The sequence below is a fragment of the Guillardia theta genome (genome assembly GCF_000315625.1).
Source record: "Guillardia theta CCMP2712 unplaced genomic scaffold GUITHscaffold_28, whole genome shotgun sequence".
Taxonomy (NCBI): Eukaryota; class Cryptophyceae; order Pyrenomonadales; family Geminigeraceae; genus Guillardia; species Guillardia theta.
In genome coordinates, this window is record NW_005434646.1 from 288,248 (window position 1) to 308,528 (window position 20,281).

Sequence of the window (20,281 nt, forward strand, 5' to 3'; positions counted from 1 at the left end):
GGCGTCACAAACTTTGACGTGACAACAACAACAGAGCACAACCCTTGTCAAGTAGGTCTTCAAGTTTGATTCCAGCCTTCTCAGTTCTTCGGGAGGTAATCTCCGCATGCTCTCAAGGATGTTGTTGTTCTGACTGCTCGATTTCCTGCACTACTTCACCTTTCTCACGCACAGAAAATTCAACTTACTGGGTCGCCCGACCTCCAACTCTGACCCACTCAGTCTCACTGACTTGGCCGCCTCCTGCTCGCTCATCCTCCGTGAGTTCCTGCTCACAGCTTTGATGCGGCCTCGCGATCGACTGATACGTGCTGTAGGAAGGGAGAGTCTCCGACCGATACGCGCTATAGGAAGGGAGAGTCTTCGGACAGGCAGAGCTGTGTTGGAACCCACTGCTGTACTCTGTCTTGTAGCCATCACTGTAGCTCAGTAAGGACAACAAGTTTCAAACAAGACTGATGAACCTGGCAAGGCTCTCCTTGACAGGCTCGGACCCTTGCAGCCAAGCATTCTCCGGCACTGGAGCCTCTTCGAAGACTCTTGGCCCCGAGCCGAACTCTACCTCCAGCGGCACTCCCCTCTTGTTCTTCCTCGTCGTTGGTGCGAAGTCGTACTCGTCTTCGTCCTCCCACTCATCAGGTTCCACCTCTCTCAGGAGGAACTGAGCTATCTGTGTGGGGATCAGAGCTCCTCCTCTCAATCTCACGCGAGTGCTGCTGCACCTTGTCCCCATCGTCTCCGAAGAGGGAGAAGAGAGTGTCCAGAGTCTCGTAACTGATGTCAGGGAAGATCTCCTTCAGCTCCTTCCAACGAGCGTCACAGCCGTACAGGTTCACCTCCCCCCCTTGACTCACCGTGAACGCCTCTGGCTTGCAGCTGTGCGTCATCTCTTCGAGCTGCAAGATGATCTCCTCGTCGTTGTCGAGGCTGTCGACAACAGCGCAGACTAGCAGGGGAGGGTGAGAAGAGGGAAGTATTGGAGGTCTAGAAGACGCAAGGGAGGTTGCGATGAAGGAGGGAAGGGAGGGCAAGAGGGAAGAAGCATCGCGCAGGTTTGAACCTGTCTGGGAGTCCAGCATGTCGAACATAGAGACATAATCCTCGACTGGACGTTTCTGCGGACTACTGGCAATCGGAAATGAGCGACAGAGAAAGGAGCGGAGGGAGGGAGGGAGAGAGACAGAGGTTGACGAGCATGCAATGAGAGACAGAGGATTTGATGGCAAAAAAATCCGAGTGAGCAGGACATGGGCAAGCGAGGAGCGAGGAGGTAGAGGCGCGATACCCCATGGAAAGAGGCCGGGGTAGGGAGAGGAGGGGAGCAGGGAGAAAGAAGCAGGGAGGACGGAGCGGGGAGCGGGGAGGAGGGAAGAAGGAGGAATGGTGAGGGAGGAGGGAGGAGGGTGGCAAGAAAGAGGGAGGGGGGAGAGGGAGGGAGCATAGCGACTCCTCGTCTACCTTGCGCTGTCCATGATTGCAACAGTCGGACATAAAAGGGGCAACTCAAAATTGTATTTTATCGGGGAGAGTAGGGCATGGCAGGTGGAGGGAAGCAGAGAAGGGAGGGCAGCCGCCTTGCCCGCAGGACGAGGAGGAGATGAAGAGCAAGCGGGCCGATCAAGCTCAGGAGGACGCAGGGGGTGAGGCTGGGTAGGATCGGTCGGAAGGAGGAGCAGGAATGTAAGATGGAGGAGGTCTGTCATCACAGTCAGTAAGGGGAGAGGAGGAGGCACTTTCCCCTCGTTGACCTCTTGCTGAGAGCGTGAAGAGGGTCGATCGCCAGAGGAGCATCAAAGTTCGGTAGGCAGATGTAGCTGCATGGCTGGGAGAGCATGAGTGAGAGGGTGAGGAGTTAGAGGCAGCAGGGAGTCAGAGTGCGATCGGGGAGCTGGGCGAGGAGCGGGGAGCAGGGAGAGAATGCCTCCTCGTCATGGAGAGACTTTCATTCCATGGCGCTGCCTCGCTCTTTGTCTGAGCTTTCTTTCCTCACTGACACCAACATCGTGCTCTGATGGGGAGATATCGCTGTTCCCCCTGCCGCTCCATGTCTCCCATGGCTCCCTTGTCCTCACCTTACCACGAGGCTACACGGTGGAGGTGGACGAGGAGGTCTTGAGCTGGCCGGCTACCTCGCTGTCTCTCAGTCGTCTGCGTTCCTTGCACGAGGAGAGGACAGCAGCGTTACCAGCATGCGACGCAGCTCAAGTCACCTGCGCCATTGAGACCGTCAGAGTCAGGGTCTTGCAGGACGCCGCCCAGCGGTCCATGGAGGAGTATGAAGTCAAGGTTGGGTCATGCGAGGTCTGCCCCATGGACCAGGAGGAGGATACGAACTCCTCTTCCATCCTCATCTCAGTAGGAAGTGCTGTGGGGCTTGTGCGGTCTGTCGAGACTGTCGTGCAGCTGCTCAGGTCCTGCGGGGGGACGTCGGTCGTTCCGTTCGCCCCGATCTCGATCTCCGATCGCCCTCAGTTTGACCACCGGGGGCTTCTGCTGGACACAAGGTGGGATGCTGCGACTTGATTTGATGGTGATGATGATGGTGGTGGTGGTGGTGGTGGTGGTGGTGGTGATGATGATGATGATGATGATGATGATGAGGAGGAGGAGGAAGAGAGATGAGGAAGATGACTTTGGTGAGCTGCAGTCGAAACTTCATCCCCGTCCCTCTCATCCTCGAGACGTTGGACGCCATGTCCATGGTCAAGCTCAACGTGCTCCACTGGCACATAGTGGACGCGACGAGCTTCCCCTTGAGGACGAGGAGGTTCCAGCAGCTCTCTGGGTGGGGAGCGTACTCCAACAGCTCCGTCTACGATGCCGAGGTCAGCCGCTCCCAGCTTGCCCTCGTCTGAGAGCTAGCAGGACGTCAGGGCTGTCGTGGAGAGTGCGAGGCAGCGAGGAGTGCGAGTGATTCCGGAGATTGACATGCCCGGCCATGCCTTCTCCTGGACCGGAGTCCCTGACATCGTCAGTTGCGCCGGGAAGCAGCCGTGGGAGCTCTACTGCGCTGAGCCGCCGTGCGGTCAACTTGATCCGACCAAGGACGAGACTTTCGAGGTCGTGAGGACCGTACTGGAGGAAGTGACGCGTTTGTTCCCGGATCGCGCCGTTCACATAGGAGGAGATGAGGTGAGAGGTGGGGGAGGAGGAGCGAGGAAGGAGGAAGCTTCTCAGATGCCTGTAGGTCAACTACCGATGCTGGGACGAAGACGCGGCACTGAAGCGGAGGATGCGTCAACAAGGCTTCCAAGATTTCTCGGCCCTGTGGCAGTTCTTTGAGGACCACGTCCTTGCCTTCACGCACGAGCTCGGCAGACGAGCGATCGTATGGCAGGTGCACAGCTTCTACTTCCTCCCGATCGACTCTGACAAGGGCCCAGGACGTGCTCGATGAAGGACTCCAGCTGCCTTCCGGTACGATCGTGCAGGTAGGACGTGGAGGCAAGGAGGGAGGGAGAGCTGACGGTGGGGGCTGGAGGTGTGGAAGGGGCAGGAGGCTGTTCTCTCTATCGCAGAGCAAGGCTTCGACGTGGTCGTCTCGAACGCGGATGCCTGGTACCTGGACTGCGGGAGGTCTGGCGGGAGGCGCTGCGTTGCCTGCGACTGAGGTGTGTCAACAGCGGGAGTTTCATTGACGGGGGAAGGTCATGGTGCGACCCGTTCAAGAGCTGGGAGGTGATCTACAGCAACGAGCCTTGCGAGGTGAGCTGGTGGCAAAGAGAGCAGAAGGGAGGGAAGGGGAGGAGAAGAAGAAGGGAAGGGAGGTGGAGAAGAGAGGGGAAGGGAGGAGGAGAGAGGTGAAAAGAAGGGGAGGAGGCTGGAAGGAGAAGTGGATGGGAGGAGCAGGAGAACAGAGTTGAATAGGAGGGGAGGGGAGGGGAGGAGGAGCGGAGACAACACAAGGAGGAGGGGAGGAGAAGGCAGCGAGGGTGACTTCTTCCAAGGACGTGACTGAAGATCTTTGCGCCCGGGTACTCGGTGGAGAAGTTTGCATGTGGAGCGAGCAGGTAGCGGGGCATCACAAACGTTTCTTTCTCACAAAAGAGGGCAGGTCGACGAGACCAACCTGCATCAGAAAATCTGGCCGCGGGCGGCAGCAGCAGCCGAGCGGCTGTGGAGCTCTTCCTCCGTGCGGGACCTGGGAGATGCGAGGAGGAGGCTGTCTGTACTGAGGGAGCGCATGAAGGCTCGAGGTGCAGGAGGGAGGAGCGAGGGCCGATGCTGTATCCTCAAGACTTTCTCTCCAGGCATCCCCGCGTCTCCTCTCCATCCTGCCTACTGCCATGAGCACCCAGGGAGCTGCGACTCTCATGCGGCGGGGCAGGAAGGCTCGTCAAGGGGAGTCGTCGACTTCCCCGCGTCTGCTTCGGAGACTTACAGGAGCTCGAAGGCTGCCCGCCCTTAGTCTCAAGGCTTCCTAGGCACTGGCCAGGCTGGGGTTGACAGCAATCTCAAGTTTCGGCCTGCGGTACCCGACAATCGAGAGCCAAATGGTCCAGGAGAAGAAGGCCATGTTGGCGAAGACAACTCGAGCATGCGGGGGAACCTGCACGCCGTGGAGCAAGTGAGCAAGCGCCAGGGGATCTCACCACGTAGAAGTTCACCAGAAGCTGGTGGACTGAATGACGAGAGGGAGAGGGAGAGGGTATCTTCTCCTTCCATTCCCGCAGCCACCTGCTGCTCCATCACACCCCAGCAGCTCCTGCTCCTGCTCCTTCACCTTCCCCGTCCCTCCGCTGTCCCGAGGTCGTGATGCCTGGCCGTCGACACGCCGAAGAAGCCTCCGTTCAAGGTTGGAGCCAGACCGATCTGTTGGGGGAGGAGGAGCGGGTGAGGAGGGAGGGAGAGGGAGGGAGAGGAAGCAAACCTGGTTAATGAGCACCTTAGCTGCGATCTTGCCTGGAGTGATGTTCTCCGAAGGGATCAGCCGCTCAAGGAACTTGAACCAGTGGAACATCCCGAACCCCGATACTGCTGTTCCCCAGCCCAGCATGGTGAGGGTCCTCTTCGGGTCGATGTAGTGCGGGAACGGCCGGCACTCGTCGCCCTTGCTCACAGTCTGTGCGATGGTGTCTGAGGCAACTGTGATGCAGCCGCTCGTCACGATATTGGTAGTGAGGGGATGGGAGCGCAGAGCAGAGCTGTAGGCAGACCATGCAGACGAGAAGAGTCGTGGAGCTGAGCCCATGCTTGCAGTTGTGCACTGAAACCACAAGGCTGTAGCTAGTCAGGTAAACCTCTGGTGCTCATGTGGTGCGGCTTACCTGCTGTGACCAGGAAGGATCTTCGCATGTGCCTCACCTGCAGCATCGAGTCAAAGCAGCTCTACTGACGGTAAGAACAGGCTGGCATGCTTGTTTCCACTTTGGGAGGGGAGGGGAGGGGAGGTGAGGAATGGAGGACGAGGAGCAGCGAACGAGGGGGGGTTGAGGAGGGATGTGGAGGAGAGAAGGGCAGGAAGTTCCATGTTGAGAAGGGTGGAAGGGGAGGGGAGGAGTTGGATGCGGAGGAGGCGGGGAGGGGAAGCCGGGCAGGGAGGGGAAGCCGGGCAGGGAGGGAAGGTGTGCATTCTTCTTATAAGTGGGGGACTCCGACATGCGGCAGTGCACATTGGTGGCGACCCCGGCCCGGCCGGGCCGCCCGGCCGGGCGGCAATGCACTTTCAAGTTTTGTTCTGAAGTGACGTCAAAGTTCAGTCGATTGGCCGGGCCGCACGCAGCGGCAGTGCAGGGCCGCCTTGACTGGGATGGGGAGTAAACGACTGACACATATAACTCACGAGTCAGAGAGCCTGGTCAGCGGCGGTACCGTGGTGGACCACTATCTATCAGTGAAGGTGACTGCCCGGGTAAGTACCCTTTACTTTGAAGAAAGTCGGCGTTTTAGAAGGTAGCAACCATGACGCTTGGAAAGGTACCAAACCTTCACCGATCCATCTGTTGAACCTGAGGCAAGCTGCTCCCCATCCGGCCCCCAGCTCACGCTCTTCACGCCTCCATCTAGCCCTCTGAGTACCTGACAGCACCTTCCAGTCTCAGTCTCCACCTCCCATACTCGCACTGTCTCGTCGTATGAACCTGTCGCTAGCAACTTCCCGTCCGGCCTCCAGCTCACGCTCTCTACCCAGCCTTCATGACCCCTGAGCACTTGACAGCAAGACCCAGTCGCTACCTCCCATACACGTGCTGTCCTATCCCATGCTCCGGTGGCTAGCATCTTCCCGTCAGGCCTCCAGCTCAAGGTCTCGACACAGCCCTCGTGCCCTACGAGCACCTGACAGCAAGACCCAGTCGCTACCTCCCAGATTCGCACTGTCTCGTCGTAGGACCCAGAGGCTAGCATGTTCCCGTCAGGCCCCCAGCTCACGCTCTCGACGCACTTCGAATGTCCAGCGAGCACCTGGCAGCAAGACCCAGTCGCTACCTCCCAGACCCGCACTGTCTCGTCGTGGGACCCAGAGGCCAGCATCGTCCCGTCAGGCCTCCAGCTCACTTCCTCGACCAAATCGTCATGTCCCATCAGCTCCACAAAGAGACTTTTAGTCCCCACATCTCTGAGCATGACTGATCCCTCCCCGTCCACACATGCCAGAGCCTTCTTGCCGTCAGGCCTCCAGGCCAAACTTCTGATCCATCCCTCCTCAGCCGTGAACGCAATGACCTGACGGCATTCTCCTGTCTCTACCTCCCACACCCGGACAGTGTTGTTCAGGGACAGGCATGCGAGCATCTTTCCATCCTGCCTCCACCTCAACTCGGACACAGGGTCCTTGCGTCCTACCAATCTTTCGATTCGATCTCCAACATCGATTTCCATCTTACAGCTCGCTTCGTCTTCGCCCAAAGACAAGTTCTCCATCTCTGCGATGAGCGAATCGATGGAGATAGCTTCCTCCTGACCAACCTCAAAACTCTCTCCATTCTCACCCGAGCCGGAGGACAACAAGCTTCCGTTCTCCCCCACAAGGTTTTGTGCTCCTTCACCTGCTACTCCATCGAAACATGCCTCTTCAAAATACCCTGAAGTGAGGATCGCGCCCGAAAGATCCGCTCCCGCAAAGTTGGTCTTGTGAAAGATTCCGTCCCGCAGCACTGCTCCTGGTATCCGGACGCCATGAAGGTCGAGCCCAGAGAATGACACACCAGCTGCAACAAGGACGGAGGCTGCGTTCGCCGATGCTGCGACGACATCCGGCGCTATCTCTGGAGCTCTCGAAACGTGTATGAGGCTGAACAACCTGTCTTGGTAGTCGGGATTGCCCCTCACAAGCTCTGCCAGCTCCGCGATGATCTCCGGCTCCTCCCTCAGGTTGCGGAGGCTCAAACCTATCGGCACTGAGCCTTCGACCTTCAAGTTCGCAAGTATGGAGTCCACGAGAAAGAAAGTTCTGAATGTCTCGTCCACAAAGGTTATCTCCAAGGACTCCGACAGAGTTTCATTTGAAAGTTGCCGTTTCAGGCAGGTAAGACAACCTCTCAGCAGCCAGTAACCCAATTCGCCTTCCAGGCTCCCAGTTCTGTTGGTGGGAATGTGAAAGGGGGCCCCGGCAAAAAAATCATCGTTGGGTCTCAGGCAGAGTTTGTCTGAGTGAAGCTGATGCATTCTTATGCACAAAGCACGAGCGGCAGTACAGTACCATTCAATGCAGTTCTCATCATTGATGCCGACTCCGTTCCTTTTCATCTCTAGATTCGGCGTTCTGACAAGTTTGCGCCATTCCAGCTCAAAGCGTTCGTGGACGTATTCGTTGTAAATGTCATGCCGCGTTATCCGAAAGTCAGAATCGTCGGGTCTGTGCAGTCTCGGGAGCATTTCAAGGGTCACCTTGAGGCAAAATGGAGTCTTTACCATGCGATTGAGAACAGGAATAGTTTCCAGTGCTTCTTCGTATTGCTCTTTCGTCCATCCGCCTTCATCCTGAATTGTTGACAAGTGATAATCGACGTACCGGCTCACATGCTCCTTATCTGAAAGATCCAAGGGACACAGCCAAATGACTTGTAAGCTGTCTTTCGCAGTCTCTGGCAACCGAAAAAGCCTATGAGAGGTTCCGTCGCTCCTCAGGTAGTCACTGCGACAAGTGATCAAGGCTTTGAGACTCCTACACCCATGTAGTTCACGGGAGATTTTTTCAACAACATTTTTCTTGATACCCATCTCATCATAGCCATCCAACACAACAAAGAAGGCCTTATTGTGAACGAATCTTTCCCTGTCCTCAACACTCAACTCTTGTCCTATAGCTTTCTGCAAATACATTTCGATGCTAACAAAAGTTGGAAGGTATATGAAGATGGGGTATAGCTTTCCGACCTCCCAGTTGTCTCCGATCTCGATCGCCCATTTTTTGCCAATGGTAGACTTTCCAGCACCAGCCTGGCCTTGCACCAGCAACACATGCTTGCGGCGATCCTCTAAGAATCGCTGCACCACTGGGCTGCAGGGTACCTTTTCAATCGAGCCACTGACGTCGGGGTTCGTGTCAGAGCAATAGTTCTCCAGGTAGCTTTCCGAGGCATCTTGCTTGCTGTACTCCTGCGTCTCCTCCATGATGATTTTTCGCATCTTCCTCGGAAGCATGTTGCACAGGTACTCCACGTTCTTGTCCTTCGGTACCTCCCCGGTGGTCGGATCCATCTTTCCAACAAAGTCGTACGCATGGCTGTGACACCATGCATTGATGATCATGTTGGCCTTGGGGGGAGCAAAAGGTCTGGCCTGCGCAGTCACACAGTGGATGGACACTTGCGAGCTCTTCTCAAGCTTCTGTATCAGGCTGAAATCTTCCACGAAGAAGTCAATCGAATCAGCCACAGCGCTCTCTAGAGTCCCATCGAGTCGACCGTGCACTCCAGTGTTGATATGGATGGCTTGCTCGCGTTTGAGCATCTCCCCTATCACCAGCTCTACATCCTCTGCCGCCACCTCCAGGTCCGTTTCCCACAGTATCTGATCGCCTCGTTCAGGCCCATGAACGGAAGGGAGCGTTCGAGCAAAGAAGCGACAACTGGGATGATCCTTGAGGATGAAGAACCCACTGGAACCTCGGGGAGAAGGTTCAAGGCCCAGTGCAACAACGTCTCCTCTCGAGTTCAAGTTGAACCAGCGGCCTGGCTTCAACGAATCACTACCGACGACTCGACTAGGAGATAAGGGCTGTCGAGCCGGGTCGTTTAGTTGGGACATCTGTGATCAAATGGGATGCAGGATCAGCAAAAATGTGAAGACTGCAACAAGGAGGAAGCAAGAGGCTGAGCATGAGCGACAGGGATGGGAGTGGGAGGCAGCTGCTGGAGCGACATGGACGGTTCCTAGCTCGTCCCAACCTTACGTCAGCAACAAAAAGGATGGGGTCGCTTCTCAGGGGGATTCCGGGGATCGAACCCGGGACCTCTCGCACCCAAAGCGAGAATCATACCGCTAGACCAAATCCCCAATAATACCTTATTTGTGGCTCCAGAGCGATTATATAGTATAGTTATACCCTACCCACTCCTGGACTGCCCTGATACTTTTACCGGATCTTTTAGCTACCATTTGCAGGAAAACGGTGGGTGAGCTGATGACCCCCACCCCCTCCAATGATTTTTCAGGGGCCGTTTCATTGTGGTTACATGAAGTCCCGTGCCTGCTCTCGCCGCTACTGTTGACATCTTGCTGGTTTGTGACAGCTACCTCTCCTTCTCCTCTCCTCCACACTCATCCTCCCTCCTCTTCCCCCTTTCCTCCTTCTCCAGTGTTGGGTCACGATTTCACTTCGCCCTGGTCCGTACCGGACACTTGTTACTGCTTCGTGACACCCTGCGTTAAGTACGCTTCTTCTGAAAATGCTTGGCCGTCAAATGAATGGCTACAGAACTCTCGGATTTGTGCATCAGCTCACAACAGTCTACTTTCTGAATAGAGATTACGGCATGGTCCAGTCATGCGTGAAACCGAACAGACACTTCACTTTGGATGCAGCGCCTAAATGGAGAAGGCAGAAACATGGCAGAGTCGAGCCAGACGCTGGTAAACATGGACCCGACGGTCAAATGACGTCTTTGCAACAAGCTCTTGGTGTCAAATTCAAGGACATTACCATTCTTAGGCAAGCACTGCTGCATCCCTCAATCACAGCGAGCCGTTTGGAGAGCAACCAGCGTCTGGAATTTTTGGGCGACGCAGTGTTAGGATGTGTAGTGGCAGAGAAGCTTTACGAGGAACGCAAGGGTTTGAACGAAGGAGAACTAACATTAGCGCGTCAAAACTTAGTTTCAACTGCTGCACTTGCGGAGATAGCACTGGAGCAGGGTTATGATAAGCTCCTTTTCATGAGTTTCCAGGAAGAAGGTTACGGGGGAAGGGGCAATGTCAAGATTCTTGCAGATACGGTCGAGGCAGTCATCGGAGCAGTTTTTGTAGACCAGGGTTATCAATGCGCACAAATGGTCATCGAGAGGCTATATAAAACCAAATTTGCAAAGATGGAAACGTCTACAATTCTTACCATGGATCCGATATCTTCCGTCATGAACTTCTCGAAGCAGCTAGGACTTGAACCATGTTACAAAGTCGTCAAAGAAGGCAATCTTATTCGAATTTTGTGCGAAGTCTTGAGGTACTCATTCCCTTGGCAGGCGTCGAACATGCACCAAAGTTCACGGTTCATCTGTCCTTAAATGGCCACCCTCTTGGCTGGGGGACTGGCCGGAGCTCCAAGGATGCAAAATATGTAACGAATTTCTAGAGCCAAGTGAACTTGCTCATGATGTACAGGCGGCGTCACAGTATGCTCTTAAGCTGCTGGAGTCGAAGACAAAGCAGGAAATCGAAGCCATCAAGGTTCTTGGATTTGACGTTCTGACCAACACAGAACCTGACATTCTAGTAGAAGCCGAGAAACTGACCTTCTCTCCCGTCCCGACCAACGTATATTCTTTCAATTTTTCTTTCATCTTTATAAATCTTTTGTCTCTCCATTCTCTACACGAAGCCTTGCTTGACAACAAATGTACTGTTCTCACTATGTAGCACCTCCTGAGCATTCATAAGCACATGAGACTCAAGACCCACTGTTTCGATGTCAGAGTGAAGCCCCATTGCACATATTCCATCGATTTCCCTCATTTTCGCAAGAAATATGTCCCTGCAAAGTGCCGAATTAGATTTCAAAGTCACGATCATGCGAACCATGAAGTCAAAGCATGATCTTCCGCACCTTTCAAGCTGCAGTCCCTGGTTTGTCATCTCAAGAATTCTCTCATGGTCGATACTACGTTCATGCAGCTTGATTAGTCGTCGGAAGTTTGACACGGTCTCGTATGGTAGCTTCAGGTCCCCGTTGTCTACCATCTCCAGTAGTTCCTGCGCTGTAGACCACGGGTTTCGCCTCTCAACGTCTTCAAGCATGTCCATTGCGTGTTCAGTTGAAGCTTCTCTCCCTACCTCCTCCACCTCCTCACGCAACATGGCGGCAGGAGGTGGAAGGGCTCGACGGGGTTCGTTCTGGGATTGTTCCGAGTGCGCCTCAGGAGGATCGAAATGGCCAGGGTGCGGGTGGCGCTGCTGAGTGCCAATGGCTTCACGTCCTCCAGTTACTCTCCTCTAGCAGCCAAGCTGAATCAGGTTTGAAGCATGAAACCTTGAAGATGTGCCTTGTGCCTTGTTCGATCTGATCTGATCTGATCTGATCTGATCTGATCTAATCTAATCTGATCTGATCTGATCTGATCTGATCTGATCTGATCTGATCTGATCTGATCTTTATCTCAATTGATCTCATCTCTTGTCTGATCTTCTCATCATCTTCTTATTCCTCGTGTCGGGTTGTCGCCCGATCCTATTCAACTTCCTCCATATCATCCTTGTTTTCTTGGCCCCAATACACCTGCTCACTGCGCAGTTCGAGTTTCTACCCTTCCATTTCTCACTCGCACATTCCACGATTCGGCCTTATCTGGTGCTGAAGCTGTAAGGAGCAGATGGGCTGTGAGGTCCGAGGTATCGACGTGCATCACAAGATGAGAGGACAGAAAGATTGGCGCAGCATGACAGACCACCTGGTCGAGAGCGTGCAAGAATGGAACAAGATCAGCTCAACGCCGCTGATAGGGTTTGGTCACTCCTTCGGAGGAGCCATCTTGTGTTGTGCGGCAGGCCGTCGGCCGGACCTCTTCCAAAAGCTCGTCATAGTCGACCCTCCCATGTTCCACCCCCTTGTTCGAATCACGTGGAGGACAGTGCAAAGTCTCCTGGGGCAACGCGCTAGTCAGATCCACCCATTGGTACTGCCATCCCCTCACTCGCTGCCTTGTGTTGTCGTATCCCAACGCAGGCGAACGCTCAGTTGTGACCACTGCACTCCAGTTGAGAAGGACCGTCAAGAGGAGGAACGGGTGGGCAAGTGAAGAAGAAGCCTCCAAGTGATAGCTTCTCCATACTGCATACTTCTCCTGATGGATTCCGTTTCGGTCTTCAAGGTATCTGCGGGCAAGGAAGCCATACAGCACGTGACTGAACTGCCATGTTGTAACCTGTTATGATGAATTCCATTGCAGGATGAATGCCGAGAGCTTTCGAAAGTATTGTGAAGGGTTCAGAAGGGTGGACAACGTTGTTCTTCTACCAATAGATCCAGAGATCGAAGCTTCGATCTACGGTGAGACAAGCCATGTTTTTTTCACGAAATCGATCTGAGATCTCAACTGCAACAGCATACTTTCCTATCGATATCTTCCCATTTAACGAGCCTCACGTCGGACAGTATGACCTAGCTAAAGTATCGAAGGATGTTTCATGTACTCGCAATTTTAGAACAGTACATCACTGCTGACAACAACGGGTGACCAGCAGGATGGATGCTGTACTCGACAAGACATGAGTTGCTATCAAGGTCAGATGTGGCTTGGCTCCGTCGAAACCTCGGTTGTTTGAAGTTCGTCCCCTTCGAACAGGTAAACCTGACTCGCCAAAATCTGAACTCTCACTGTTCATTCTACCAGGGACACTTCTGGCCCTTAGAAGACGTTGATTCCTTCGCCAAGATGCTTGCGTCTCTTCTGGATGAAGGCGGATTGCCAGTAGCAGTACAATAAACTTCCAAGTTAGTTCCCCAGTGACGTCGGTCACCGTGAGTCCTCCGACTCCGAAGGCGCTGAAGCCGCTCGGAAGTGCAGTGCCACGGTGCGGCACTGTTTCAACTTCCCAGTGTCCGGGGCGGGCCCGGGTCGGCGTCTGGGCTGTAACGCTTTCGCAACGGTGTGCTATTCCAGTTGCTGGTCCGCAATGATGTTCCAAGACCTGAAGCGGCTGGAAGATGGCAGGAGGACAGAGGTGAGGGATCATGCGCATGAGCTATCGCCCCCGCACCGACGATCCATGCTGTCAAGATGATTCATTCAGAATGCATGCCGTGCGTTAGATTCTGATCGTGTGCTGTAAGAGTGGGGAGAAACTTTGTTGAACGACGCAGCGTAGTATCTAGGTTGTTGCAGCAGAGGGAGCACATGCCAATTTTCCATTTCCCAGTGATCACATGATATCATATGCCTCCGGTCCATCAATCATGACAAGACTTGACAGATCCTGTTCTTGTTGAGAGGAGAAGCTGAGGGGTTCGACCCGTCTCTTGGCATCTACTCGAGCTGTGATGATTCCCTGGATTGCTTCCTCTACGACGAGCATGGGACCATCACAGACAGGTGACTGCCATCTTCTTTGGACTCCTTCCCTATGAGATCTTGTTTCCTCTTCCTTACGATGAGCCATGCACAGGGTTTGCCCTGCCGAGTCAGCGGCGGTGATGTCAGGATGAGGGTGTACTTTAGTGTTGTGTGAAGGAGCACTTGTTTTTCTAATAGTTTTCTTTCTTGAATGCGAGCAAGATGTTCCACAATCGCATTCGCACTGTTCTCTCGTTATCCCATACCAATCACACTAGTCAAGGTCAACGAGTCCGACGTCGCTTCAGCACACTGTCGAGTCAGGCGAGCAGCAAGGTGCTTGTTGCTCACAGGCAATCTTCGAAACCAAGACCCAAGGCCTGCACGTCAAGTGAGAAAAAAGATCCACACCTGCATGGTGAAAGAGCTTCATCATCAAATCTCATACCTGGGCAGAGAGCTTCTTTCTCAACAGCTCATCTTCAGCCTACGGGAATTTCAGAAAGGAGTCGCGGTATGCCGTGGTGAACCTTCTCATGTTTGAGAGCAGCCTTCTGTGCCATGATGGTTTGGAGGGGAACTTCCCTCAATTTGGGTTGGTTCTGCTCCTGTTGTTCGTGTATCATTCTCTCTAACAATCTCAGTGATTGAAGCACCTTATGCATGTCAAGTTCTGCTAACAGAACAAGATTTTCTCCACGAATGACGTACAATCCCATCTGCTCGCCAAGAATGAACAATTTGGAACTTCAAAAGGCAATGAATACCCTTTCATCTGCAAAAGAATTCCCCACGACGTGGCGTTCAAACTGTGCAGGACGGTTAGCATCGAAGTCCGGATGCCGCTGATATCATCTCACCGCATCCTCAAGCACGACATTGCCGTACTGGTCGAACGATCTCATGAAGCCGACAAAATGGCGTCCATCACGAAGGGTGACTAGGACCTGTCGTACTGATATTCAGCGCCTCGCTTCCTTCCTCGTCCTCATACCCTCTTGTCGAGATCCTCGACGAGGCTTGCCACTCCAGGCAAGAAATCGAAGAGTCCTCCTCCCGACCCCCTGTCCATCCCGTAGTCCCCTTGTGGGAAAAGATCATGGAGGGAAACAGAAGCGAGAAGCGAGAGGGAGATAGCAAGTGAGTGAGTGAGTGAGTGAGTGAGTGATAGAGTGAGTGAGTGAGTGTCTGAGTGCGTGAGTGAGTGAGTGAAGTAGGAAGGGCGGGTGAGAGAGTAAGCAGGTGAGGGAGAGAATAGCACGTTCGGAAAGAGCTGCGGGGTCTACCTTGTTGAAAATCGTTGGGAGCTGCGCCCGGGGAGTGTGACTCCATGGGGTACTGCTGGGAGGACCACTTTAGATCCACGGCATTGACAGAAAGCATGTACAACCTGCTGTCTTAGGGGATACTGCGGAGCATTTCGAGGATCTGCTGTAAACGCATCAATGGGCTTGCATCGACATGCGCAGTCTCTTCGAACCAGGAGCCCCGTGCATGTTTGCGTAGTTGGGATGCAGCTGGTGGGGATTCATGCCTGCGCTTCAACGTCAACAACAGCCTTCCTGCGCGTCACAGCAGACCTCCCATGGGATATCCAGGCTGCATCCCAGAGTTCATCTGCTGCAAGACTTGAGATCTCAGGTTCACAAGGGGGTTCACTCGCTACCTGATTGTTCATGTTGCACTCACGGATTCTTGGATGTGTTGAGATGCAGTTTCCTTCAACTGACACAATGATCAGCCTGACAAGTGATTTCTTTGTGATTTGAGTGTTTCACACCTCCGACCCGGTTCAACGCTCTCCAGGGACGATGGTTTAAGAGGCGAAACTCAACACGGCATGGACCAGCCTGTCGGCAGCGAAATCAGTTTCTCGTCTTGTTGCTTCAACGCATGGTCTTAAAGCCATCATGTCACTTGATCAAGAACATTACGTAGAGCGCGCTGAAGCTCTGCTATCTGCTTCTCACCGCTGCAATCCTCTCTGCAGCATTCTAAGAATATCGTTCCTCTCAAAGTGTTGAAGCCATGCAGCGAACATGCTTACAGCTCTTGTATGCCCCTCAACAGCAGCTGCCTCTGCTTGTCTCCCATCCCTCACCCTCTTCCTCCTCCCTGCCCTCCCGCCTCGCCCCCCTCCCTGCCATGGCATGCAGTTCATGACTACCCCTACCCTCTCTTTCAAGAATTTTATGTACCCTGTTCACCATGACTACCCAACCCCTGCCATTGCTGGGAAATTGATGGGGTAGTCTGATAGCCTTTGTCCGTCTCTTGGGCATGGTCGGGTTGCGAGCAGTTGCGGCGATCATGGTGAGTAGAGGAAGCAGAGCGAAGAGAACGCGAGATGAAGGAGAGGAGCTATGAGGATGAGATGCGACAAGATGTCAAGAGACGATAATGTGGAGATGATGCGAAGATGTAGGACATGAGTGATGGCGATCGATGGCGATAAGTAAACAATGGGACGAGAATGGAAGTGATAAGATGAGTTAATATGATATGATATGATATGATATGATATGATATGATATGATATGATGTGATGTGATGTGATGTGATATGATATCAGATCAGATGAGTTCAAGGAGCAGACACATTGTGTTGGCGCTCTTGTACTCACCAAGTACAACGTGATCAAACTCAGTGCATGCGAGATGGATGAATTGTGAATTTCGATCGACGATGAACGAACTTTTCGCAGCTGCTAGCTGTCATCGGAATGGTGGCAGCAGCTCTGAGCCGGTCGTTCCACCCCGCGGCGCTCGACTTCGATCCTGTCAACAGGTTCGTCTCAGCACTGTCGAGATCTTGTTTTAACGGTCAGCATCAGGGGAGTGTACGGGCCATGGCGTCCGATGATTAGGAGGGATCCGTCCCAGGGATTCATCCGACATCACGTAAGAGGAGCTCCCTCCTCTTTTCCCTCCCTCTCCTCCCCTCCGGTCCCTCCGGTCCCTCTCTTTCCCTCCTGTCTCTGCCTAACTGCCTGCCTCCTCTGCCCCCCCCCCCCCCCTTCCCTCTTCTTTTCTTCACTTTTCGATTCCTGGTCCCTCTCGTGTCAGCTTGCTGACTCTTATGACGCAGGTTCTTGGTAGCCAGATGTCAGAGCAGGGACAGGCCATGGCGAAGAAGTCCCTGACTGCGGCTTATGGCCATCAAAAGTTTTGAGATGCACTAAAGGGCCTAGCTCTACTGCCTCAGTCTTAACAAACCCCTTGAAGCTCTTCCTGCCCTTTCGTCTTTCTTTCCTCCCCGCTTCCCGCTCCCCGCTCCCCGCTCCCCGCTCCCTGCCCCTTCCAGCGTCCCGAGCCTCCTGCATCATAGCTCCTTGTTCTTGAGGTGATCCCGCAAGAAGCTCAAGTACTCCTGCAACGGCCCTGTCAAACCCCGCAGACTTGCGCCGAACGACACCCCCACCTGCCGATCCAGCTGGACAGCGACTCGGATCTTCACGTTCTCCTGCTCTAGAAGTCAGCACTGCATCTGTCATCGGTCACAAAACAACATCGGAAGGAAAGGCCTTCTCTACTCTCCCTGTGTTGCAGTCAACACACACCCAAACCTGCCAGGAGCGTGAGGGATGCGGAGGAGGGAGGGAGGATGAAGGGGAGGGAGGAGGGAGGGAGGATGAAGGGGAGGGAGGAGGGAGGGAGGATGAAGGGGAGGGAGGTGGGAGCGGGGGGAGGAGGGTAGGGCAGTTCTTGGGAGAGCGAGAGAGGGAGAGGAGGAGAGGAGGAGAGGAGGAATGACCTCCTCAAACTTGAAGCACTCAGGGCGAATCAGGTAGAAACAAGCGACCGAAGAGTAAGTTGCTGACATGTCGAAACTGATCTGTTTTTGAGGATGAGATCAGGAGATTGCAGAAGTTAGTGAGAGGAGCAGAGGAGAGGAAAAGACTGGACAGGGTGAAGGAGTGGAGAAAAGAAGAAAAGAGATGAAGAGAGGAGATGGGATGATGGTCTGAAGCAAATCAGACTTACCAGGAGTGTCTGTAAGATAAGAGATGCATCCAGAATCTGAACGAGAAGATCAAGACAGGAGATCAAGTTCGTTCTGTCTTGCCTCCTCGGGCATGACGTCGGTTTCCAAAATTTGCAAGATTTCCTCCATGGTGTAGACTTGGCTGTTTGCAACCTACAATCACGGTATCATCCCATCTCAACATGTTCTGAGCGCACGAGTCGAGTGAGTTCCTCTTCTGACCTCGAGTCCGATCATCGTGACTTGTAGACCAGAGTGTACAACCTTGTGCGCTGACTGCAAGCATACAAGGATGGGAGTCAATGCGCTCGGGCAGCATCGATGGGAGTTTCACAAGTCCTCACGTCAGGGTCGAAGTAGAAGTTGAACTCGATCCCTCTCTGCAGCAACTTCCCTCAGCGCATACCAGCAGCGAGTCGGCCGGCCGCTGCCTACCTGAGTAAACAGCTCGTTCTCTGTGGAGAGCGGCGGCGGAAAGACAACTCCTCCCATGATCACTACCTCCCTCACCTTCTGCTGGACCTGCAGTATGTTCAGGTTCCTTTCTCGTGCTGACGTGGCGGCCGGCGGGTGTTACAAGGTTGAGGTCTTGAGAGAGGCAGAGGGACATGTTGGTGAGAGATGCGAGGCACAGCACCGTCACGCCTGCAATGCACATGATGAACGTTGCACATACATTCTTTCGCTCTCTCGTCCTCGTCCTCGTCCTCGTCCTCGTCCTCGTCCTCGTCCTCGTCCTCGTCCTCGCCTCGTCCTCGTCCTCGTCCTCGTCCTCGTCCTCGTCCTCGTCCTCGTCCTCGCCTCGTCCTCGTCCTCGTCCTCGTCCTCGTCCTCCTAGTCCTGGTCCTCCCCTGCCTTCACTTCTACTTTCCACATCTCCTCATCTCACCCAAGTCTTCACTCATCTCGAGTCTTGACAGGAAGGCTGAAGGGGTTAAAGTCAAGAACGGCCCAACTTCCTCCTCCTGTTCCTCCTCCTCCTGACCTGCTACGGCCGCATTGTCCTCGTCCTCGCACGGTTCCGAGTACTGCTGGAAGACGTCCTCTCCCATCGATCGAAGCTGCTCGATACCTTCCTTGACTGCTCGGACCTTGGAGGGGAGAAATGATTCATACATGGCCCCCCTTCCTCCTCCTCCTCCTCCTCCTCCTCCTCCTCCTCCTCCTCCCTGTTCCTCTTCTCTTTTTCCTTCTCTTCCTCTTTCTCACTCACCCTTCCTGAACTCCCACCGTCCCTCCTCCCTCCCACCGAGCTCTCTCCTCCTCACCTCTTTCTCCAGCTGTGAAGTATCTTCTCTCGCAACGGCCGATAGCATCTGCAGGTCGTTCTCCACCCTCCAGATCCTCTCCTCCACTCCTGCTCGCCTGTCAACCTCCTCCCTCCTACCCCAGCTGTGGGAGCTGACCTGGAGCTCTAGTGAGCCCTTCGACGTGGACCCCAAGAGGAGGGAGGTTGAGGATGTCGGCGATCCTTCGGAGGTGCCGGCGATAGTCCGGCTGGAGAGGAGGAGGGGAAGAGGAGGAGGAGCAGGGGAGTGAGGTGACGAGGCGAGGTAGAGGGGGGTGAGGTATGAGAGAGCGTTGCAGGAGGGAGGGTAGATGGAGGAGGGAGAACGTGAGGTGGAGGGGAGAAAGGAGACAAGAGACAGAAGACATGAGTCAGAGGTAAAATGAGGACTCGTAGGAAGAAGATTGAGGAGAGGGGTGAGGAGACACAATGAAGAGGAGTGGAGAGCGGAGGAGGTGAATTGGGGGAGGGGAGGGCAGGAGAGGAGAGAGGAGAGAGGAGAGAGGAGAGAGGAGAGAGGAGAGAGGGGAGAGGGAAGAGGGGAGGGGAGAGCACAGGAAAAGGAGGAGCTTTTACCCCGAAACGACTTGGAGAGCGTCGGACGGAACCATCTTGTCGGAGGATGGCGGTGCCTGGGCGAGAGCGAGCGAGGCCGGAGGAAGACTGAGAGCTTGTGTTGGGGACGACGGAGACGGAGGAGGAGCCGAGAAAGGTGACCAGCCTTTTGATCGTCTTGGCGGCTGAGAGCGATTCGCTCATGCCATGGATGGTGGTGATAAGATCAGGAACCTGAGACAGAAAGAGATCAGAGGGAAGGGAGGGAAGGAGACGGGGAGGGAGGGAGAGAGAGGGAGAGGGAAGGAGGGAGGGAGAGGGAGGGAGGAAGGGAGGGAGAGAGGAGGAGGAGGAGGAGGAGGAGGAGGAGGTTGAACCAGGTAGGTGATTCAGTTTCTCCATCTCACCAGCTGATTCAGGAAGAGCAGGATAAGGCCGAAAAGACTGTCATAACCCCCGTCTGTGTCAATGAAAATTTCTCCCCACCGGCTCCTCATTATTTGACCCTCTTGGGTGTAGAGGGCACGAGCGCTGCCATGGACGAAAGTCAGTCAAGGGAGGAGAAGAGAGAGAAGGGAGGGGGGGAAGGGAGTGTCATGGTAGAGTTGAGAGGAGAAGATCATGAGGGGAGATAATCTCTTTGTTTTCCTTCTTCCGTCTCCTCTCCATTTCTTCACCCTCTCTGGGCTGCTCCTTCTCCTGCACGCGCTCTGCTTCCGTCCGGCATTTCCTGCTCCAAGAACTCCTCCTCCTCCCTTCTTCATTCTTCTTCCAACACACCCTCCTCTTGCTTCTCCTCCTCCTCCTC

The 20,281-nt window shown here is 54.3% G+C and overlaps 9 protein-coding genes and 1 non-coding gene across 10 annotated transcripts in view; 3 read left to right on the top strand and 7 right to left on the bottom strand.

Moving 5' to 3' along the window:
- Positions 1 to 55: 55 nt before the first annotated feature.
- Positions 56 to 1,485, bottom strand: GUITHDRAFT_152236 (hypothetical protein; the record flags this gene model as incomplete). The annotated part of the gene is made up of 8 exons (XM_005833811.1): positions 1,459 to 1,485; positions 1,061 to 1,125; positions 855 to 946; positions 723 to 803; positions 465 to 670; positions 189 to 419; positions 126 to 144; positions 56 to 105 (listed from the first exon to the last, which is right to left on the bottom strand). Coding segments are annotated over exons 1-8 (758 nt in total), but the record flags the coding sequence as incomplete, so codon positions are not given.
- Positions 1,486 to 2,265: 780 nt separating this feature from the next.
- GUITHDRAFT_107245 (hypothetical protein) lies at positions 2,266 to 4,408 on the top strand (the record flags this gene model as incomplete). Its single annotated transcript, XM_005833812.1, has 9 exons — positions 2,266 to 2,504; positions 2,648 to 2,825; positions 2,866 to 3,132; positions 3,188 to 3,337; positions 3,384 to 3,468; positions 3,519 to 3,576; positions 3,624 to 3,705; positions 4,055 to 4,196; positions 4,251 to 4,408. The coding sequence occupies 9 exons, from the start codon at positions 2,266 to 2,268 to the stop codon at positions 4,406 to 4,408; spliced, it is 1,359 nt and encodes a 452-aa protein (XP_005833869.1).
- A 311-nt stretch (positions 4,409 to 4,719) lies between these two features.
- On the bottom strand, positions 4,720 to 5,191 carry GUITHDRAFT_70145 (hypothetical protein; the record flags this gene model as incomplete). The annotated part of the gene is made up of 2 exons (XM_005833813.1): positions 4,720 to 4,812; positions 4,871 to 5,191. 2 exons carry the CDS (start codon positions 5,189 to 5,191, stop codon positions 4,720 to 4,722), a joined length of 414 nt encoding a protein of 137 aa, XP_005833870.1.
- A 994-nt stretch (positions 5,192 to 6,185) lies between these two features.
- GUITHDRAFT_152238 (hypothetical protein) lies at positions 6,186 to 6,927 on the bottom strand (the record flags this gene model as incomplete). The annotated part of the gene is made up of 1 exon (XM_005833814.1): positions 6,186 to 6,927. A coding segment is annotated over exon 1 (595 nt), but the record flags the coding sequence as incomplete, so codon positions are not given.
- A 2,439-nt stretch (positions 6,928 to 9,366) lies between these two features.
- GUITHDRAFT_t49 lies at positions 9,367 to 9,438 on the bottom strand. The gene has a single exon. It is a non-coding gene; the product is annotated as a tRNA-Pro (tRNA).
- A 551-nt stretch (positions 9,439 to 9,989) lies between these two features.
- Positions 9,990 to 10,932, top strand: GUITHDRAFT_152239 (hypothetical protein). Its single transcript, XM_005833815.1, has 4 exons — positions 9,990 to 10,569; positions 10,623 to 10,717; positions 10,762 to 10,827; positions 10,877 to 10,932. The coding sequence occupies exons 1-4, from the start codon at positions 10,038 to 10,040 to the stop codon at positions 10,889 to 10,891; spliced, it is 708 nt and encodes a 235-aa protein (XP_005833872.1). The 5' UTR covers positions 9,990 to 10,037; the 3' UTR covers positions 10,892 to 10,932.
- A 36-nt stretch (positions 10,933 to 10,968) lies between these two features.
- On the bottom strand, positions 10,969 to 11,400 carry GUITHDRAFT_107248 (hypothetical protein; the record flags this gene model as incomplete). Its single annotated transcript, XM_005833816.1, has 1 exon — positions 10,969 to 11,400. One exon carries the CDS (start codon positions 11,398 to 11,400, stop codon positions 10,969 to 10,971), a length of 432 nt encoding a protein of 143 aa, XP_005833873.1.
- Positions 11,401 to 13,837: 2,437 nt separating this feature from the next.
- Positions 13,838 to 15,518, bottom strand: GUITHDRAFT_152240 (hypothetical protein). The gene is made up of 13 exons (XM_005833817.1): positions 15,427 to 15,518; positions 15,313 to 15,371; positions 15,227 to 15,266; positions 15,127 to 15,180; positions 15,037 to 15,077; positions 14,933 to 14,987; positions 14,641 to 14,729; positions 14,507 to 14,593; positions 14,414 to 14,455; positions 14,303 to 14,365; positions 14,177 to 14,254; positions 14,095 to 14,133; positions 13,838 to 14,026 (listed from the first exon to the last, which is right to left on the bottom strand). Exons 2-13 carry the CDS (start codon positions 15,322 to 15,324, stop codon positions 13,994 to 13,996), a joined length of 633 nt encoding a protein of 210 aa, XP_005833874.1. The 5' UTR covers positions 15,325 to 15,371; positions 15,427 to 15,518; the 3' UTR covers positions 13,838 to 13,993.
- A 393-nt stretch (positions 15,519 to 15,911) lies between these two features.
- On the top strand, positions 15,912 to 16,871 carry GUITHDRAFT_152241 (hypothetical protein). The gene is made up of 4 exons (XM_005833818.1): positions 15,912 to 15,959; positions 16,351 to 16,433; positions 16,480 to 16,546; positions 16,734 to 16,871. Exons 1-4 carry the CDS (start codon positions 15,927 to 15,929, stop codon positions 16,815 to 16,817), a joined length of 267 nt encoding a protein of 88 aa, XP_005833875.1. The 5' UTR covers positions 15,912 to 15,926; the 3' UTR covers positions 16,818 to 16,871.
- Positions 16,872 to 16,967: 96 nt separating this feature from the next.
- The window catches only part of GUITHDRAFT_107251 (hypothetical protein), a gene marked incomplete at both ends in the record, with an annotated part of 7,091 nt that continues 3,777 nt past the window's right edge, over positions 16,968 to 20,281 (bottom strand). The window contains 15 exons of the mRNA XM_005833819.1: positions 16,968 to 17,015; positions 17,067 to 17,108; positions 17,155 to 17,211; positions 17,400 to 17,480; positions 17,630 to 17,665; positions 17,853 to 17,906; positions 17,975 to 18,010; positions 18,066 to 18,152; positions 18,208 to 18,470; positions 18,520 to 18,555; positions 18,616 to 18,721; positions 18,899 to 18,987; positions 19,527 to 19,707; positions 19,881 to 19,933; positions 19,979 to 20,004. Of these exons, the coding sequence (XP_005833876.1) occupies positions 16,968 to 17,015; positions 17,067 to 17,108; positions 17,155 to 17,211; positions 17,400 to 17,480; positions 17,630 to 17,665; positions 17,853 to 17,906; positions 17,975 to 18,010; positions 18,066 to 18,152; positions 18,208 to 18,470; positions 18,520 to 18,555; positions 18,616 to 18,721; positions 18,899 to 18,987; positions 19,527 to 19,707; positions 19,881 to 19,933; positions 19,979 to 20,004 (1,195 nt within the window). The remainder of the gene's footprint in view (positions 17,016 to 17,066; positions 17,109 to 17,154; positions 17,212 to 17,399; positions 17,481 to 17,629; positions 17,666 to 17,852; positions 17,907 to 17,974; positions 18,011 to 18,065; positions 18,153 to 18,207; positions 18,471 to 18,519; positions 18,556 to 18,615; positions 18,722 to 18,898; positions 18,988 to 19,526; positions 19,708 to 19,880; positions 19,934 to 19,978; positions 20,005 to 20,281) is intronic.

Bases quoted from the DNA above. Each gene is read 5' to 3' on its own strand.
- GUITHDRAFT_152239 (XM_005833815.1), top strand. From the start codon at position 10,038: ATGACGTCTTTGCAACAAGCTCTTGGTGTCAAATTCAAGGACATTACC. The intron at 10,570-10,622 runs GCAATCTTATTC...TTCCCTTGGCAG, and splicing joins TTACAAAGTCGTCAAAGAAG to GCGTCGAACATGCACCAAAG. The intron at 10,718-10,761 runs GTAACGAATTTC...CATGATGTACAG, and splicing joins GCTCCAAGGATGCAAAATAT to GCGGCGTCACAGTATGCTCT.
- GUITHDRAFT_152240 (XM_005833817.1), bottom strand. The intron at 15,181-15,226 runs GTCTGCTGTGAC...GTTGAAGCGCAG, and splicing joins GCCTGGATATCCCATGGGAG to GCATGAATCCCCACCAGCTG. The intron at 14,134-14,176 runs GTTCACCACGGC...AAATTCCCGTAG, and splicing joins CTGCTCTCAAACATGAGAAG to GCTGAAGATGAGCTGTTGAG.
- GUITHDRAFT_152241 (XM_005833818.1), top strand. From the start codon at position 15,927: ATGGTCGGGTTGCGAGCAGTTGCGGCGATCATG. The intron at 15,960-16,350 runs GTGAGTAGAGGA...AACTTTTCGCAG, and splicing joins GAGCAGTTGCGGCGATCATG to CTGCTAGCTGTCATCGGAAT. The intron at 16,547-16,733 runs GTAAGAGGAGCT...CTTATGACGCAG, and splicing joins AGGGATTCATCCGACATCAC to GTTCTTGGTAGCCAGATGTC.